This window comes from Bubalus kerabau, chromosome 17 (assembly GCF_029407905.1).
Source record: "Bubalus kerabau isolate K-KA32 ecotype Philippines breed swamp buffalo chromosome 17, PCC_UOA_SB_1v2, whole genome shotgun sequence".
NCBI lineage: Eukaryota > Metazoa > Chordata > Mammalia > Artiodactyla > Bovidae > Bubalus > Bubalus kerabau.
In genome coordinates this window covers 25,530,001-25,548,280 of record NC_073640.1, presented here as the reverse complement: position 1 = coordinate 25,548,280, position 18,280 = coordinate 25,530,001, and the positions used below count along the sequence as shown (strand labels likewise).

The 18,280-nt window shown below is 43.5% G+C and overlaps 1 protein-coding gene across 4 annotated transcripts in view; it reads right to left on the bottom strand.

Annotated features, from left to right (window-relative positions):
- The window catches only part of FTO (FTO alpha-ketoglutarate dependent dioxygenase), a 422,823-nt gene that overhangs the window by 37,667 nt on the left and 366,876 nt on the right, over nt 1-18,280 (bottom strand). The window contains exons 9-10 of one of the 4 annotated variants that reach the window (XM_055553634.1): nt 10,628-10,741; nt 9,761-10,501 (exon numbers count right to left, since the gene is read on the bottom strand). The exons of 2 other annotated variants lie outside the window; for them this stretch is intronic. In XM_055553634.1, coding sequence (XP_055409609.1) covers nt 10,399-10,501; nt 10,628-10,741 — 217 coding nt within the window. In that variant the 3' untranslated portion in view covers nt 9,761-10,398. Of the gene's footprint in view, nt 1-9,760; nt 10,502-10,627; nt 10,742-18,280 lie in introns of those variants that run through there. One more of the 4 variants, XM_055553633.1, reaches the window with a different exon arrangement.

Sequence of the window (18,280 nt, the reverse complement as noted above, 5' to 3'; positions counted from 1 at the left end):
CAGGAGTAATTCAGAAATTGAATGGATGTTAGACCAATACAAGATTTCTTTAGAGAGGAATGCGTGTTCCATCATGGCTGTTGTTTAGAACTGATAGAGAATGGTGATAATGAAAGGCACATAGACTCTTGTCTGTTTTGTTACTGTTTTTCAACTTTCTATAGACAATGCAGCCCTTTCCTGCCAGCATAGAAGGGTTCTGAGAGGGAGAGCTGGGGTGGACTCCTCCCACTGCCCCAGCCTTGGTATGTCACTGCCCAGCTTTTAAGTTGATTTCAGCTTTTCATGGTTAAGACATTCTGGTCCAGTTTCCAAACACCTTTTGGCCTAGAACTTCAGTCGGAGCCTTTCCACTCAATCTGGATCCTTGATGCAACTGCCTGCCATTCTGGCCTCCGGACCTTGCTGGCCTCTTCCTTCAGACTCAGCTCCCCACATCCAACCCCTTATCTACCTTTATCCTGCTGTCTGCTTTTTTTCAGCTTACCATGCTTTGGCGCTTTCATGATTTCTCGAAAAATGAGCACTTGCCTGACCAAGAAGACTTGATAAGTTTTCTGCCTTGTTTAGCTGAACTCTTGGAACAAGTTCTGCTGTTGTTGCCTAAATCTCCATGTGACAACCACAGGATAAGCATCATTTTGATAGGAGTAGCCGTGGGGTGGGGTGAAGAGGGGGCTGCTAGGGATGCATGCTTGGCCTTGAGTATGACTCACTGGTGGTGCTAGCGACAACCGGCTCAAGGGCATGGATGGGTTACAAATCGCAGCCAAGCTTACCAATAACCAGGCTGAAAGAGGTGACAAGGCTGCAGATGTTGGGCTGGGTCTGGGATTTAATGCTTTATCTGACTCCATGCTATGTCTGCTGGGCTCCCAGAGGCAGCTTTGGCATCCGTAATGTCTATTTCTTAGGACAGTATGTTGCCTGATAGCAGAATTTATGGTCTTTAGTTCCCAGATGTCAATAAAATCACCTAGCCACGTGAGGGTTTTCTCCAGGACAGTCTAATATAGAACGCTTATCTTATTCAGGCACAACATCAGCTTTTAATATCCCACTAAATCTGCAAATCAATCCATGATTTTTAAGATTTCTTTGAGAGGAGGCTTAGGCAGCCTGCAGGTCCTTTATATATGCCGAAGACGACGATCAGTAACTTTATCAGAGAATCACACATGTTAGTAACCACACAGGCCAGTTACTGGGAATTGTTTTTCTTTGCTTTTGCTTAAAATTCTGACCTATTACTATCAGAAACAAGAGCTTTCAAAAAGAGTAGTGGTTGTGTCTCATCTTTCTGGAAAACCAAGACAGAGGTTCAATACTTCATTCTAAATTCTTGGCATCCATTATTAACATATGTGTCTTTACTCATTTGCGCCAAGGACCAATAACCCCAGGCTTTCATCTCATTTCAAGTGAAATAATACAAAGGGAACATTTTAAGACGTAGCTATGATAGGCTGAATGATGACTCTGTTGTATTTATTTAGTCCCTAAAATCGAACAAAATATCAATATCCAATCAGGCAGGCTGCCTAACTCCACGAGATAATTTGTATGTATATAACATATACATAGCACAATGTATACATATGTATGTTACACATATATTCATAAACATGTATGTGTATATGAAATGCTTAGGATATAGACAAAGGGTTTATATCAATGTACTTGAAGAACAGTATTCAAATGATATTTTAAATGTTCTTTTCCATACATGCTTGCTTTCTGCAATTCAGATGTTGCCCAGTGCTGTATGGCTGTTCTATGTTTCTAGGAAGCGGTTTTGAAAAACCTCAGCCACCTTCAAAGATTTTTTAAAGTGATTCCTTTATTCTCACACAGAGGAGAAAGGCAGGTTAATCATCTATTGACTCCTCAGTCTTATTACTGGCATAAAGCTTGGGCTTTAGTAAATTTCCGCTTTTTAGTTACCCAACAAACATACATCAGCAGGAGGTGCAGATAAAGATTGAAAGATTAAGCTTTGTCACTCAAATGATAATTAAAAAGAGTATTTTAAACACACTGTAAATATACACAAGCCATCATAAAATCATCAAAACCCTGCCAGGGCTCACCACCTCCAGAGTATATAGATTATCAGGGAGAGGGATATTGATGTTAAGTCCTGCTTGTCTTGGAAGATTGTCATTAACTGTCCCAAGCCTGCACTCAGCCAGCCATCTGAGCTGGGGCAAGAAGGGGAATCCGGCTTCACACATTCTAGTAGCAGATGAGTAGGATTTGGGACAAGCAGTTTAATATGCATTTAATTGTCATCCTTTTCTATCCGATTCCAAGATGCCTTCAAATATATTATTAATATTCCGAGCACTTAAATGAAAACAACAGAAATCAAGATTCTGTTGTCCTGCTTTTAAAACATAATTTCATATACAGGAAAGATTTGACTAGGGCAGATTAATTTCTACTAAACATTTCATTTATAACATGTCATAAAAAGACACATGAGCCCATGTATATTAGAAGCAAGCAGTAGCATCACCTTTCATAAAAAGAAAAGCTTGTCATCACAATCTTATTAGGATGTCATGCATTGTTAAACTGGTAAAATATTTCTGTATATTCCAATTAGTGCGACCATTTACTGGCACAGACATTACAGCGAAAACTATCTTCTTTCAAAAAAGTCCTTTCCACTGGGAACGAATCCTTTGTTTGACAATTCAGAGAACGTTATTTAGAGATTTTAATTGCTCAGTTGATCTGTGGCTGGATCTCAATAATCAAAACAATAAAATTGTTGGGTTTCTTCCTTTTTTTGACAACTGTAATAAAATGCTGGTAGTGTCCTGGGATAGTTAACTCGAGCTGGATTGACACTGTCAGATTCTTTCTCATATATCTTTTTTATCAGTGGCAAACAGCCATTTTATAAAAAGTAAGAAGTGCATGAATAACATTGCCATTATCAAGACATTCCAAATACAACTTAATGTCTTCATGAAGAATCCAACTGGACTATCTATAGCAATCTCATCTGATTATCTATGAAAAGGAGCCATAATTTTTAACTGAAAAGAAAACAATTCTTCATGTCAATTAGAAAAAGCCAAACACTTTGAAACAACTGGAGAAATATTTTACAAAAGAAGACATGTAAATAACTTTAAATAGAAGAAAACATTTCTACCCCATTACTAATCAAAAAAATGTAAATGAAATCAAGGAGACACTCTTTTCCTAATCTGTCAAATTGAAAACACACACACACACACACACACACACAGAGGCATGCTCACAAACTACTGGGGGAAGCCATATAATCAGTTCAACCTTTTGGAAGAATATTTTGGCAACATGTATCAGAAACTTTTAAAATGTGCATATTCTTTGACTCAGTAATTCAATTTCTAGTAATTTAAGGTGATAGAAACACACATAAATTGCAGCCAGGAATACTTATCCTGGTGTTTTATATAATATGAAAAAAAAAATAGGAATTAACCTAAGTGTTCAACAACAGGAGAAAAATGAAATTAATACAGGATGTCTATACAAGGAATTCTAGTTTCTATTAACAATCATGTTCTCAGGGAATATTTAAAGATATGAAAAACTGCTTATGATATAAGTGAAAAAAATTATAATTTTGCTTTAAAAAGTATATACATACATAACAACAAGGACCTGCTAAATAGCACAGGGAACTATATTCAGTATCTCATAAAAACCTATAATGGAGAAGAATTTGAAAAAGTGACTCACTTAACTGAATCACTGCGTAACTGAATCACTCTGCTGCACACCTGAAACTAACACAATATCATAAAGCAACACTATTTCATTTGTTTAAAAAAGTATATACATATGTATGTGTGTATTTTAAAAAGACTAGGAGATAATACACTAAAAAACATTCATAGTGGTTATCTCAAGGTGATGGGATTATAGGAGACATCTCTTTGCAGTTCTATATGTCTTTAAATTTAAAAAAGTGATTCAATAAAGTGAAGATTACATGCTTATTTAAAACATGCTCATGGAAAAAGCAAACTCAGAAATACTGTTTATTTTCAAATGTTCCCTACCCTATATTTGAAATAATCTCCCTTATGGAAAGCACACTTAGATCTAAATAAATTTCTTTTCTGAAGAAGAGGAGTCTAGGGTACGTACCCAATGGCAAACTTTACAGATACATGGAAATTAGGCATTTTTAAAAGCTGACAAGGCTGGACCTGGATGTTAGGCTGGTCAGGCCGCATAGTTTGTTCATTTTACAATGTTAACGTGCTGGACAGAACGCAGGACACCCGAAACATGACATTTGGTGCCAAGGGAAACTGAGCATTTGGATTCGCACAAACAACTGGCTGTCCTAACAGTCCACGGGAGAAACAAACCAGCAAGGATGTGCACTTAATTCTGATTTTAAAATTCTATCAATGGGAAATTTTTATTTTAAATATTCATATTCAGAAGAAGAGTTTCTCTCAGCCATTTTCACACCTTTCTCAACCCCCAAACACAAATACGCAGGGACATTCTGACTTCTTTTCTTCGGGGTCTGTGAAGCCCTGGCGTGAACTTAGGGACCACACCCACTACTGAAAGCCCAGGCCCAGCGTGACTGTGAAGATGATGACCTACGACCTTGCTTAGGAGGTGAGATGTTTCACAGTCACAGGATTTTCCACTCTGAGAGTGAAAATTCATTAATTTGCCAACTAAAGAGTCAGGGCAGAGAGAGATCCTCGCATCTTCTCTAACTTTATCTGCCTCCTGCCCAGCATCTGTGCTTCTGCATTTTTTTTTCTTTTCTGCTAGATTCCACTTGGGAAGAAAGGCCTCCTGATCCTCGAGAAGGCCATCAATTCTGGTCTAATTTGAAGGATGGGGAGGAAGGTAATGCACAAGGAATGGAATAGAACATGATGAGAAGAAGAAAAATGTATATTGGGCAGGCCAACAGTTATTGATGGACTTCCACCTGCCAATGCACGGGCCACAGGTTCAAGCCCTAGTCCAGGAAGATTCCACATGTCATGGGGCAGCTAGGCTTGTCCACCACAATGACTGAAGCCCGCACGCCTAAAGCCTGTGTTCCACAACAAGTGAAGCCACCGCAATGAGAAGCCTGCCCACCGCAATGAAAGGTAGCCCCTGTGTGCAGCAACTAGAGGAAGCCTGCATAGCTACAATGACCCAGCACAGCCAACAATAAATAATAAATAAATAAAAAATTTTTTAAAGTCATTGGTCTATTGATTGAGCACTCACTATGTGGTGAGTGCTTTATCTCATTTGCATATTATCTCATTTGATTTTGCACATCACAGAACTCCAAACTACAGCCTTGTAAAGTCCTTCTGTCCTCAAACTCCAGCTAGGATAATTCATTATGACCATCAATATTAAGGCATGTTTCAAAACACAAAGTTTAAGAACTAGCTCAGCTGCGGATTTCTTCATTTTTAATACCAGGGGATGGTTTAGGCTCATGTCTAGACAGAAGGTAAAAGTGGCCAGCTCTTCTTCTGAACTACAAAGATGGGTTGTTGTCGCTAAGTCATGTTTGATTTTTGTGACCCTGTGGACTGTGGCCTGCCAGGCTCCTCTGTCCACGGGATTTCCCAGGTAAGAATACTAGTGTGGGTTGCCATTTCCTCCTCCAGGGGATCTTCCCAGACGAGGGATCGAACCTGTGCCTCCTGCACTGGCTGGTGAATTCTTTACCACTGTACTACCAGGGAACCCTGAAGATGGGGAAGCTCCTCTAAAACAGGAAACCCATTGTGTGGTACTGGTAGCCAGTCTGGCGAGGAGGCGGATTAACATTGGGGGAGGGGCACAGAGCTGCAGCCTGGTCAAGGAAAGACCGAACATCTCCTCCCTGAGCCATGCCTCGCTCACACCGAGATTTCTGAGACTGCTTTTGTTCCAAAGCTTAAATTTTCAAATGCAAAGCAGAATCTGCCATTCCTATCCTCCTTTCAAGCCTATGAGCTGCACCGCCGCCCCCCCTCCCACCTCCTCAGACCCCAGCTCGCTAAGCGGCTGCATTTATAAATGACTGGAAGGAATGCTTTATGCTTGGCCACCCCTCCAGCAGCAGACAACTGGCTCTCTCCGCGGTGTTCAGCGAGCCCCACCGAGTCACTGCCAATGCCTCATTAGAACGCAAGACACTTCCGCGGGCCCTGAGCGTTGGATGCTAGCCGCCTGTGGTCCGCATCTGTAGTCATGACAGCCGGCCCAGACTGTTGCCTTCCACTGAAGACCGAGTACATGATCCACTGCAGTTAATCAATAGGATAATGGAATGAATCAATAGGAAAGATTTTTAGAAGGTCTTAATTAAAGAAACACTTGCAGATACAAATGATGTCTTCAATCTATTGATAGTGCCAAGGTGAAGGGTTAAACACAAACAAAACCATCAACTTTATTTTGCCAGCATGCCTTCCACGGGAGAACAACCCAGTAGCCTCCTGGCCCCAGGGTCGGCCCATTAATCAGTCCCTTGTCAATTTCACGGCCACACTGTATGGGAAAATCAGGCTATGATCAAAAATTTTAATTACTAAACAGCGGCTCAAAACAACAATGAAAAATAGATCCGCACACACCCTGGCTGGCTTTCCTTGGCCCCTAAAGTGGGAGCAGCCTTCTCCATAAAAACCAGATCTGCACACAAACTCCCCTTCTGATGGGATGCACCAAATTAGAATAATTAAAGAAAGTCTAAATTGATGGATCCCATTTAGGCAGGGGAATTCTCCAGTGGGCCTTCTGCTCAAACATGTTACATCAATATTTTTGATTCCCTAGACACCCCTGCAGTAGGTACTGGTTTAAAGAGACATCAATCTCTGATGTCAGCATTTATCTAATGAACCTTCAAAAATCAATGTCCAGGATGGCCTGTTACATGCCGGCACCCCATTTGTCCATTCTCCCTAGCCTCACCGGCGAGAACTTGAAGCCCTGATAAAGAGGACACATGGGCTTGAGTGGTCAGGCGGGATGGTTAGACCAAAAGAGGCTGGGATCCTATACTCAGTTTCAACCCTGAGAACTCAAAGGACACGGGGACAAAATGAGGAAGCCGAGAGACCCCCCCAAGCTTTCCGAGGGTCTCCTGACTCCAGACAGGTACATCCCCAAACAATATGATTCTTCAGATCATCCTCTCTCCAAATGCACCTTCCCCTCATAGTTTCACTCCCTTGACTGTTGCCTGACACGTCCCATTCCTGACAGCTATGGTAATTTTCTGCTTTTTGGGATTCCATTTAGCTCCACTCCACAGGAGGCCCGTGCTTAGCCCTTCTCTTGTTAGTGTTTATGCTCAGCTCACCCTCACCCTTCTGTGAAGAGGGCTCCTTGACACTGATATCTTGACACTCTAACAGGCAAAAGAGAGGGCCTAAGTTTGTTTCACTTCTTTTTGCCTCTTTAAAATAAATTGGCCTGTATGGGCTGCCACGAGGCTGAGCTATTTTGAGTGCATAACTCGGGGTGACAGGTATGCCATTCAGCAGGCCAGGGCTTGGCCCGCCTTATCATCTCTGCTTTCATTCGCTGCGGTTCTCTCTCTCCTGACTGCAAGAGTCCGTCCTGAGAGCCGCGTGGAGCTCGGGTGCTTGTAAGATGATGCGTGGTGTAGGCTGAATTCGTTGGTGCACGATTCCTGTCTGTCTCCTGGAATACAGCTTTCAGCAAGCCCCTCGTGCCAAGTTTGAGTCCAATTAAACTACAATGAGAGGTACCATGATTTCATTTGCTTGGATTGTCACATTTCAGAAGTTCAGTAGCCTGCAAAATGTTCGCTGTCTCTCATTAAGCCGGTTCCAGCAACTGTGTAAAGTGTCTAATTTAGCCGCTTTTTTATACTCTGCTTTCAGCCCTGAAAATGGCTGCCTGCAGGGAAGAACCTCTGCTGTCCGTGGTATTAGAAAGTGTTTCTGACCATACGGATAGAATAGCAAAACTGACCCTAGGACAAAAATGAGATGACAGTCTGAGGGTTCCAGTTACGTCTGTCTAGCATTTCTCCGGAAGAATCCTTGCTTCAGAGAGGAGGTGTGTGTGTTTGCGTGTGTGCGTGCATGTGTACACGCATGTGCACATGCGTTCATGCGTGCACGTGTGTACATATGTTTGGGGGAGGAGTATATTCTATGCTAAAGAACTTAGTATGGTGATCACAGTTTCAAAACTACAAATAAAGACTTATAAGGTTTTCTTTTTTCCTGCTACAAATGTTTGTTTCTTTAAAAATCCTTTAATGATGGGACTTTCTGGTGGTCCAGTGGTGAAGACTCTGTACTCTCAATATGGGGTGGGGGGTGGGGCCCTAGGTTTGATCCCTGATCAGCAAGCTACATTGTGCATGATGCAACTAAAGATCGTGCACACCACAACTAAGACCCGGAGCAGCCGAATAAACAAAATAATAATAATAATTTAAATTTTTAAAAATCCTAACAAAAACATAAAGTTTCATTTAGATAGACATTAAAAAATGAATTGCCTTTAGTCAAAGAGTGCTATAGGAAATCAGAGTTGTCCTGGAATTCTGAAATGTATTAGACAACTGGGTTGATCTCACTTGAGTTTTGGTTGGGCTTCAGGAGAAAAAAAAAAAAAAAATCACCATTCTGTGGACTGTGAATATGCTAATTTCTATTATGGCTCTGGTATGACAAGGAAATTGCTATACAGATGCCATTCATGACAATTACAGTTTACTGATGGAGTACTAGATGCCAGGCATTGTGTGAAGATCTTATATACAGAATCTCACTCCATCCTCTCAATAATCCATTTTCCAGATGAGAAGACTGAGGCACAGAGAAAGTTAACTTGCTCAAAGGCCTGGCTGGCAGGAGAAAGAACCAGGAATCAAACTTAGGTCTGTCTGACTCCGAAATCCATCTTTCCAACCATTGTGCCCTACATTTCAAAGGCAAAGGTGGGCTCGATCCCTGTTAGATTCACAAAATACAGACCAGCAGGTGCACAGTGGCAGTCGCGTCTGTCTTGCTTAGCTCGGAGCACAGATGAGCATGGCCGCTGAGTCAATTTCAACCTTGGCTAACATATTCACTTTGGTAGACAGGAAACTTCTGGAGTTCCAATCCTTCTACTAACCTCTCCATTTTGAAAAGTCACACTTCTGAGTAGGATTCCTTTTCTAATTCCAAAAGAAAATTTGGAAAATGTAGAAATGCCCAAAGCAGAAAATTTAAATCACGTATAATTCCAACACTTAGATATAATCGCTCTTGGTGCAAATTTTCTACTGCTCTTTTTTTTTCCCGGTCAATAAAACTTCTGATTTCCAGGATTACTGGCTCAGTGTTGGGTATTTTTCTCGGTGAATATACACATCCACCTATGTCATATGCTTCCTATGGGTAGGTGTGTTTATAGTCACCAGATTAAATTGGCCACTTCTTGAATGTGAAACCCCTGGTTCTTTTAAATGTGCTGTCATCTCAACTGATTCCATAGAGGCAAAACATGGAACTTTTTTTTTAGGTCCAGGTGCTGAGAACAGCCCCAGCTGGTTGAGAACCGAAGGTCAGAGAGGCCCTGAGTCTGGTTGAAAGTGCCAAACTCTGAATCCCAGAGGCTTAAAATGTAATCAGAGTTCCTCCTACCAGCTCAGAGACCCACGGATCTTCTAGTATTCCTTAAAAAAAAAAAAGAAAACGCTCAATATAAAACTGAAAAGATCAGTTTAATTATGTATTTGTAAAAACTAATCAAGATCAAAAAATGCTTTCATTTTCCTGGGTAATTTTTTTCTTTTTTGAAACATGTATGGTTGATATTTTCGCTCAGAAGATGGAAATGATACTTCGGCCTACAGCAGTCAAGGGTTTAACAGAACGGGGGCTGATGCTCTTGGCCTGGCCCTGGGAAGGGTGTGATGAACACGGTCTGAAATCAATATCAGGGAACAGTTACTGCATCTCAATATTATTTGCCGAGATGGGCTGCTGGAAGGGGATGGGGGAAGAGAGAGGTATGTCGATAGCTTTAACGAAGCACTCCACAGCCATGCACAAAGGGAGGTCAAATAACTATCAGCAGACCAATCCCCATTGTAAGTAGTAAAAATGATAAAATCAATATTATTAAATAAAAAGTTAGCACTGCTATTGAACCCTCTCACGGTCTTGGCAGTGCCTGGCTGAAAATGAAGGAGGCTATTTTCCAATCTCTTTAGGGGCAAATGTTTAGGATCAGAAACATTTGCAAAACATAGGGGGAGAAAAGAGGTATTTTTCACATAGAGACTGAGCCACGGGAACATCCGAACAACAGGCCAGGTAACCGCCACCTCAGAAGACGACGACCCTTCCCACCCAGGTGAACATACGTTCTGAGGGCCACGGAAGGCGACTTAATTTAGAACTGGATTTGGCTCCTTTGTCCTTCAGGGTGACAGAGGTCGGGCTGCCTCAGGGCTTTCCAGGAAAAGAGAAAGGTCCTACTTGCTGTCTTCTCAGATCTTGAGAATTAGAAATGTACCAGAAAAAAAAATCATGGAGGACAAAAAGGAAACAGAAAAAAAAAAAAAAGAAAGCCAAAGGAAAAAGGGGAAGAAAACAAGGGCATTCAACAGCCGAGGACTGACCTGTTCTTGTCAGCCCAGAGGACTATGGGGAAGCTTCGGGCAGCCAAGGAGGCGTTCTTGTCTGCTGGTGCTGGGTGGTTAATTGTGTAAACCAAAGGCAGCCTATAGCAGGTACTGAAAAAGATAAATTTAGGCTAAAGATAGCCCAGCCAAAAATTCCTATGAAAGCAGCAAGCTCCAGTCATATCTGGAGGAGGAAAGGAGAAAAAAAAAAAAAGAGAGAAGACGACGAAGAATGGGTAAAACTGAGTGACAGCCCGGCGGCAAGCCTGCATTTGCTGCTCTGACCTGCATTTAAACACAGAACTGCTTAGCCTTTTGAACACCTAAAGTTGGCTCCCTTGTTTGCATTTCATAGAAACTACTATAGAAAGTAAACAAGAACCTTTGGTGAATTATTTAGCATACAAATAAACCAGCGACGAAGGCTAAGTAGGCCTATATGAACTAACTGGATTGAAATATTCATCTGTAAATAACCCTCCAATCTGGTGCCTTCACGTACAAATACTACATGGAACATTAGACACAACTAGCTTCTAGGGATATTTAGGCTCACTAGAGAGCAATTTTTATGTCTCCTGGCATCTGTGGCTAGTGATATGGACTGACTGTTAATATAACCTACATAAAATTTATGTGAACACTCACGGAAATAGGAACACACTGTCAGACAGCTGGTGTCTGATTCGAAGCACATGCGGGTTTTATATGCACTGCGTAAACTAACCTTTGCAATAAAGATTTAGCAGGTTTATTAGTTTAGGAAATCGCTATAATTAAGGATAATTCATAATGGCCGCTTATCCACTCTCCAGCAATAGCTAGCTTCATTTAGGCTCCATTTCTTTGAGCCATAAATAAGTGAGCTGCTATCTTCTGCACAGATGTGCCATTCAACCTGTTCATGTTGGCTGGTTTTTGCTTGTGTTTTAATCAAAAGCATTAGTAGATAAGACTATAAAAAGCACAGGCTTTGAAATAAATTAGCAAGAAATGCATAGGTGAAGTTTTATTTTTAACTGCTAAAAAAAAAAAAAAGGTAACCTCTCCCTCCAGAGGTAAAACAATTAAAAATAAATAATCCTTTTAAATGTACTTAAAGGAACTTTCATTTACAAACCCAAGGAGAGAGAAAGTGATGGAGCAATAACATTAATGAAGGCTGAAGAAATATGAGTGTGACCTCTCTACAGTATTTCCATTTAACTGTGCATGTAATTAAAGCCTGACCTTTGCGAGGCAGCACACTCGGCCTTGCTGCAGCATCCCCTGTGATTCAAGATCCTGGCCTGGGCTTCGGGGATGGGAGCCTTCCACAGCTCCCTCCCTCTCTCTCCTGCCTCCAGTGTCTGCTCTGAGGGATGGCTGCATCTGCAATCTGTCCTGCTGCCAGGGACACCTTTCCTCAGCAATACCTGACACTCCTCTTTCATTCATCCACTCCATCTTTGCATTGCAGCCCCTGCCCTTTGCAAATACTCAGGGCGTGAGTCAGCGAAAGGCAAGCAGTGCCAGAATTTGGGAGAATTTGGGTCCCAATTGTCAGCATCCCCAGTGCTGATGAGTTGGTGAGCATGCCCCAGGTGAGGGGCACTCCACTAAGTCCTCTCTGGTTCTGGTCTCAACAGCTGGCCAAAGGAGACTTTCTTCTCATGAGGGAGAAGATTCCCCAGAAGGAATTGTTGCTTGACTGACACGGGAATTTGGAATCATCTGAAGGGTGATGCTCTACAGAGACTTAAGGGTAGCTTTGTTCTTGAGGTTTTCTTGATTGTGGGGTTAATCCCACTATAATGCAAAGGGTGTTGGTCTAAGAGTCGGAAGGTCTGGGGTATGTTTCCCAGCTGTGTTACCTGTCATCTGCTGCGTCCCCAAGAGAGCCAGTCAGGCTCCCTAAGCTTCGGGCTCCCCCTCTGCAAAGTGGGTCATCATCACCTGTCCCATCTACAGCAAGGACTGCTCTAAGGACTCTGGGGAACACTGCCCACAAATCTCCTGGGACAGGAAATTCAGCCCAGCCACTTGGTAATGGGACCTCTCCATCTCCAAGTTTTCTGGTAATAAAGCAGGGCCAGTGGTATCTGCCTAGTCACCTCACCAAGTTAAGAGGATCATCATCATCATCATCATCATGTGTATGAAGTGGATAGTCAACCCTGAAGAGCACTGCTGTGCTCTCATTTGAACCAAGTCTCCTCTTGAGAATCTCCAAAGGTGCTGCTGGCCCAAGGGTTCCAAAGACACCAGTGTCTCTCACAATCACTCAGGCCAGAATCGGACTGGTGAAGAGGATTTGAGGAGGCTGAGGCAATGCCAAGTGTTGGTGGGCATGATACAAAAATGGGCCGGGCGCATCAATTTTGAAAAATTATGTCTTGGGACTTCCCTGGTGGTCTAGTAGTTAAGGATCCAGCCTGCGGTGCTCTGTGACAACCTAGAGGGGCGCGATGGGGTGGGAGATGGGAGGGGGGTTTAGGAGGGAGAGGACATGTGTACACTGTGGCTGATTCATGTTGATGTATGGCAGAGGCCAACACAATATTGTAAAGCAATTGCCCTCCAATTTAAAAATGAGACAGAGAGGTAGAAAAGAATCTGCCTTGCAATGCAGGGGACTTGGGTTCGATCCCTGGTCGGGCAACTGAGATCCCACATGCCACAGGCAACTAAGCCCACAAGCCCTGACTACTGAGCCTGCGCTCCGCAACTAGAGCGTGTGCACCGCAACAAAAGATCCCGCGTGATGCACCAAAGACCTAACGCAGTCAGATAAATAACTAAGTAAATATTTTTAAAAAACAAGTTAAAAAAAATCTTAATACCAAAAAAGCGTTTCGATTCCTGGGAAGGTAGTACAGGTGGGTGAATTATCTCTGTGAGCAGTGACTAGGTGAACACGGGGAAGGCCAGTGATAAGGTAGATTACACTCTGCAAAATAAACCTCTCTCCCAAAGCACTCTCATTGAGAATTTGGGTATGGAGCTAAAACTGAGGATGTGAGCATCATCTGATACATTTTAAAAATTATTTATCTATTATTGGCTGTGCTGGTCTTCATTGCTGCACGGGCTTTTTCTCTAGTTGCAGACGGCAGAGGCTACTCTCCAGTTGCGGTGCACAGGCTTCTCACTGAGGTGGCGTCTCGTTGCAGAGCGTGGGTTCTAGGGCACGTGGGCTTCAGTGGTTGTGGCTCCCGGGCTCTAGACCACAGGCTCAGAAGTTGTGATGCCTGGGCTTAGTGGCTCCCAAGGCTTGAGGGATCCTCCCAGACCAAGGATCAAACCTGTTTCTCCTGCATTGGCAGGCAGATTCTTTACCACTGAACCTCCAGGGAAGCCCCATCTGATGCATTTTTAGTGACAAATTCTGGTAGCTGGTGTCCTGGCCAGGAAGTTGGTGCATATACAGAAGAGCAGCAATTAGATGGAGAAGAGAAGGGTAACTATGACAAACATTAGCACCACTCAGCTGTCCCCGGCCACAGGGCCCCCCCGTCAGGGCCACTGTGGCCATCCAAGGAGAAGAGGCGGGTAGGAGCTGGATGACTTCCAGAAGAACCTGTGCACATCAGAGCAAGGAGATCTGTAGCCGGGAAAAGCCCCTGGCTTGGATTGCATCACCAAGGCCCCAAGAAGTAGTGTGACCTTGGCTCTCAAATGAACAAAATAAGCCGAGTTCCCTTTAGGTTCTGGAGTTCCGGGTACCTGGCAGGCTCACCTGTAGCTCCACGATGGTAAGTGGTCCACCCTCTTTTTAAATTCACAGACAGGCCTATGTAATCAGGTGTGCACTGGGAGATTTACATCCCATTACAAAAGGGATCTTAGCAAAATAAAAATCTAAGGCCATGGGTTGTAAAAGAGCACTGGATCACAGAAACAGGGAGCGAGAGGGGTCAGGGAATGGGCTGGCCCTTCCCCATTCCAGCCTTCAGACTGAAAGTATTAGCCCAAAATGAGGAACATATTTATCAGGAAAATCTTTTATTCTTTTAAAATCGAGTTTCCTTTAGGAGTCAAAGTTCACAGGAACATTTACCATTCTGGGGGCACAAATTGACATCTTTAATAAGGCTTCTGGAAATTCAGAATTTAAATCATGGTTAGAATGATAGGGTCAAAACATGTCAAACTGAGAACCTGGGGTCAAAAAAAAAAAACTGTTTTCATTATTGTTGAATAGCTTTAAAACATTCTTAGCCTCCCCAAATTATAAACTAAAAGAATCTTAAAACCAACAAACAGGCCCCAGGGTTTTCTAAAGAAAAATCTCATTGCAAGGGTCTGCCTAGAGAGGAGAATAAATGTTTAAATATATATAGCTCAAATAGAAGTGGTAGCAATCAGAGTAGCCGCAGCATTAGTAATAGTTTGAGCTGTATGTAACCAGTTTTGAGGAAACAAAGAGTTTCAGAAACACGAGGTGCTCTAGATTAAGCTCCTAAAAGTAAAATTAGTAGAGTAGGTACAACTGACATAAATCAAGGACATATTCAGGGCTTCCCAAGTGGCACTAGTGATAAAGAACCTGCCTGCCAATGCAGGAGACATAAGAGAAACGGGTTCAATCCCTGGGTTGGGAAGATTCCCTGGAGGAGGGCATGTCAACCCACTCCAGTATTCTTGCCTGGAGACTCCCACAGACAGAGGAGCCTGGTGGGATACAGTCCGTAGGGTTACACAGAGTTGGACACGACTGAAGTTACTTAGCACAGCACAAGGACGTTTTCACCTATGACAAAGGTAGGTGGCAAAAATGAGAGCAGTGGAATAGGCCAAGAGGACTCATAGAGGGGGACATATTATGGTAATTCTTTTCTTTAAAAATGATTACTTTAAAATAGTCAGAAAAAGGATTTTCTAGATGAGCCTTCATACGCCACTTACAAACATCAATAGCAGCGATACTGATCACTGTTACAGAAAACAGATTCTTGATTATGGGTTTGCTTTCCTTTCGCCGTCCTGCTCATCTACATATAAGTCTCAGGACCCACCCTGTCTGAAACCCTTGGATCCCCAATATGGTTACACTCATCCCTGGGGTCTAAAAGTCCTTCTGGGTAAAAGGAGAGCTCTAAATACCTTTTGCCCCAGTCCCTGATGGGGACCCAAGGAGGTTTTCACTCTTATCGTGTATGCTTAATTGTCACCTCAACTCTCTTTCATAACTTTCCAAGAAGATGACAGGACACACAGCCAGGCTTTAACGACCTCAAGAATAATTAAAACAAAGATGGCATATCCCGCATGGTAACACAATGGATTTCAGGACCTGACCACACAGTTCTCTTCGCATCTCCGGCCCAACTGGGAAACAGCAGGTCCAGCATACAGCCTGTTGTTTTTTTTTTTCTCCCCCCAGTGATTCCCTCTGAATCTCTTTCAGTGAAGAAAAGCAGATTCTTAGCCAGAAATAACAAGCCTCTCCAGCATAAAAGATAAATTTAAGCACTCCCCCCCCGTGCCTTCCTGGCTACCTCCTGCCCTTTGCCTGGTGCCCCTGACATCAACGGCTTAGCAGTCATATTTTGCTAACTATCAAAAGTGGACTCATTTGATTTGCAGATGGGGACCCCTATTGGTATGAAAAAAATCCCAGGGAAAGAAAATGGAAACGAAACACAGCCTTCTTAACCAAATAAGTCTGAACTTAACCAATAAAAAGACACAACACCCAGAGTTTCATTTCATCAAGAAAAGTACAGGGAGAGAGCATTGAAATCCTCTCCCTGCCCCCCACCGTGCACCCCAACAAACACCCCTCTGGGAAAAGCCTCTGCCCTGCCCAGAGAGGCTCTGAAGTCGACCCCCTGACACCCACCCTGGCCGGGGGCACGCGTGCGCACGCGTCACTCCAGCCGCCTGTGTCACCCGGGCTGCCGTCCATCTCTTTGCTGACAGATCTCCGTGTTGGGCAGGATTTCCAATCCTTCATGACTCTCTATTTGTCACTGCAGGTGAGTGGTGGCACTCAGCCTGATCCCCAGCCACTTTCACAGTTACTTATCTGTCTTTATGGATTCATCCTGTGTGTCAAGCCAGCGCATAACAGCATTACTGTCAGGGTGACAAAACTGTCCCCAGAGCGCCACAAATGATTCTCTCTCCTTATGGCTGCTAGCAGGGGAAACGCGGTGATGCTGCCTCGTCGCACTCACATCCTTTCTCCAGCCTGAGCCTGGTTCCGCCACCTCCTCCTGTGTGGAGAGCACACTAAGGAGGGGTTTAGGGGAGATGTGTGGTCTCTAAATATTAGAGGGAAAAAGGAGGCGGGGCCGGCATTCACCCCTGCCTGCAAGGCACCCAGGCTCTTGTCACCTGCACAGAGGTGGGACATCCAAGTGATGAACATCCCCCACTGCGGAGGCCCGAGAGTGGATAACCCCCTCCTCTCCAGCCCCTAAGGCCACCCTCCCCAGCCCACATACAACACGCAGTGAGGGAACCTCAAGGCTGCTCCCCTCCAAGCCTGTAAATCTGAACGGCCACGGACAGCAAGCGGAGACCCGAATGTTGTCTTTTTTAGAGCAGAGATATTAACTGGAACTAATAATAAATAAGGACTTGGAGGGCACGTTGGATTCGCCAAATGATTTGTAATCATTTTTGGGAGCTGACTGCTTCAAAAATAACATCTCATTTCTTTTCTGTTTTGAGACGGGAGCCCCGGCTCCATTTTCCTCCCCACGCTTCCTTCGGAATGTAATTTTGACAGCAACGTGGTGCCTGTGGCCATGTTAGTCGGAAGAAAGGTTTCTGCCTTTCCTTTATTTTAATCCCACAACAGTGTGCTGAAATTAACACAGGAAGGGGAACACAGGAGTTTTTATTGCTACTGGGAACTTGCTCAAAGATTCTACATTAAGCCACACTAGTGTCAAACCAGGCCCACAATCCTCTCATCAGCCTGCCCAGTGACCTTCTAATGCCAGCCACAGTTTCACAGATCCCTCCAAAATCAAGGTCAGCGGAGCCTAGCCCTGCTCACCAGGGCCGTCACACTATTATTTGGGGGCTTCAAGAGATGCGGAAAAAAAAAAAAAAAAAAGTCAACAAGACATTCTACTCACCAGGTGGGGTCGGGGATGATAGTCTATTGGAAGGTCAACTCGAATACAAGTGCAAGGCGGGGGTGTGCACATACACACACACGCGCGCCAGTTCAGACGTGTCTTGCACTCTGCTTTGTTCTTACCCTGATGAGCGCTCACTGTCTTGAGTTTTTTTTTGTTTTTTTTTTTTTAAATAAGTTCAATCTGATTTCTGACACTGGAAAAACAAACCTAAAAGCAATTTAGAAAACACCTGCCCGTGAAGTCAGATGGCAAACTATCTAAAGCTTCTCTCGAAATCTGTGACCTCAGAGGCTGACATGGTTTGATGGGAAATTTAATGTAATAGGCTGCGAAAGCCAAGAGGCCTGTTGTCAGCAATGAAGTCTGAAAGTTAGCAGAATTAATAACACTGTACAATGGAAGAGCCCTCGAGGGACAGGGCTGCAGCACCGGGGCAGTGGGGAAAAATGACTTCTGAAGTCATTTCACTACGACATTCTGTCATCACTGCTAAACGGAAATAAAAAATCATCCGCATCGCCACATGTTTCTTTGTGTGTCCTTCCCTTATCTAATATAAAGTAATAACACC